The 1711-nt window shown below is 55.3% G+C and overlaps 1 protein-coding gene across 1 annotated transcript in view; it reads right to left on the bottom strand.

Moving 5' to 3' along the window:
- The window catches only part of ARHGEF18 (Rho/Rac guanine nucleotide exchange factor (GEF) 18), a 150794-nt gene that overhangs the window by 8037 nt on the left and 141046 nt on the right, over positions 1 to 1711 (bottom strand). The window contains exon 23 of the mRNA XM_011982062.1: positions 525 to 762. Within this exon, the coding sequence (XP_011837452.1) occupies positions 525 to 762 (238 nt within the window). The remainder of the gene's footprint in view (positions 1 to 524; positions 763 to 1711) is intronic.

Genomic DNA, 1711 nt, shown 5'->3' on the forward strand with positions numbered 1-1711 from the left:
AAAAAAAAAAGAAAAAGAAAAAAAGAAAGAGCAGACTGGGCACTGACTGCCTGCCCAAGCGGCCAGCTCAGGGGCCTGGCGGCTGTGTTGGAGTGGCTGTGTAGGAGCTGTGCTTGGGAAACCCCTGAGGGGGCATGCGTGTGTTTTTCTGGGGATATCACCAGAGACCCACCTCCCAGGAAGAAGAGGAACCTCTGATGGGCAGGGAACCAGTGTCAGTCAACTTCAGATCCTCCCCAGCCCGGCTCAGCGCTCCGCATGCAGGGAGCATCAGAGCGGTTGTTGAATGAGAAGGGGAAAGTGCTTTATGTCTGCAAGGAGGGGCTGGCCCAGATTGTGTCTAAGGCCCTTCTGGCTCTAGCAGGCACCAGTCGGGGGGTCAGTGCTGCTCCTGGGTCTCCCCAGATAGAAGCCTGTCCTGGACAGAGTGCCGTGTTGGCCACACTGAGCCGTGAGCCTGTCCTGGGCTCCCCTGAGCCCACCCAGGCAGGACTACACCCTTGAGGTGTGGGCAGCCAACTTACTCTCGCTCATGGCCGACTTGAGAATTAGCTCCCCCTGCAGGGTCTCGGATGGGTCCCCTCCACGGAATAGGCCTCGGGGCTGGGGCAGGTCTTCCAGGCCGCTCATCTCTGCCATCTCCAGGTAGATCTGCTGCTTCTCTAGGAGGCTCTGTGCAATCAGCTGGTCTTTCATGCTTAACCGCTCTGCAGAGTGATGGTGGAGGTGGCAGTCAGCCTGGTCGGCCTTCCCTGGAATCGTCTGAGCCCCAGGGACTGGCCTAAGGATGAAGACCCCGCTGCCCCTGCCCTGAGATAGGCTGCCCCCTGCGTCCTGCATTCCTGGGAGGTGGGGGAGGGCATGGCCTTGTCCTCTGATTATTTTCCCCCTCGTTATAAAAATCAGGTTAGCTGTGGTGGCTCAGGCCTGCAGTCCCAGCACTTAGGGAGGCCAAGGTAGGAGGATTCCTGCAGCCTGGAGTTCGAGACCAGCCTGGGCAACATAATGAGACTCTGTCTCTAGAAAGAAATAAAACATTAGCTGGTTGTGGTGGTGCATGTCTGGGAAACGAGGCAGGAGGATCGCTTGAGCCCAGAAGTTCAAGGCTGCAGTGAGCTATGACTGCACTACTGTACTCCAGCCTGGCCAACAAAGCGAGACCCTGTCTCTAAAAGAAAGAAAATCAAACACAGTAGGGTGTGAGTGGGGATTGTATCAGGCCTGTTTATTAGTCTGGGACCAACTTAGAGCCTTAGAAAACTGAGTTTTCCTTCCTCCCTTTCTTTCTTTCCTTATTTTTTGGAGGAGGAGTCTCGCTCTGTTGCCCAGGCTGGAGTGCAGTAGCACGATCTTGGCTCACTGCAACCTCCACCTCCCGGATTCAAGTGATTCTCCTGCCTCAGCCTCCCGAGTAGCTGGGACTACAGGCATGCGCCACCATGCCTGGCTAATTTTTTGTATTTTTAGTAGAAATGGGGTTCACCATCTTGACCAGGCTGGTTTCAAACGCCTGACCTCAGGTGATCCACTCGCTTCGGCCTCCCAAAGTGCTGGGATTACAGGCATGAGCCACCGCACCCAGCCTAATGTTTAAATTTTTTGTAGAGACGGGGTTTCGCCATGCTGTCCAGGCTGGTCTCAAACTCCCGGCTTCCAGTGATCCATTTGCTTCAGCCTCGCAAAATGCTGGGATTACAGGTATGAGCCACCA

This window comes from Mandrillus leucophaeus, unplaced genomic scaffold, assembly GCF_000951045.1.
Source record: "Mandrillus leucophaeus isolate KB7577 unplaced genomic scaffold, Mleu.le_1.0 Scaffold234, whole genome shotgun sequence".
Lineage (NCBI taxonomy): Eukaryota > Metazoa > Chordata > Mammalia > Primates > Cercopithecidae > Mandrillus > Mandrillus leucophaeus.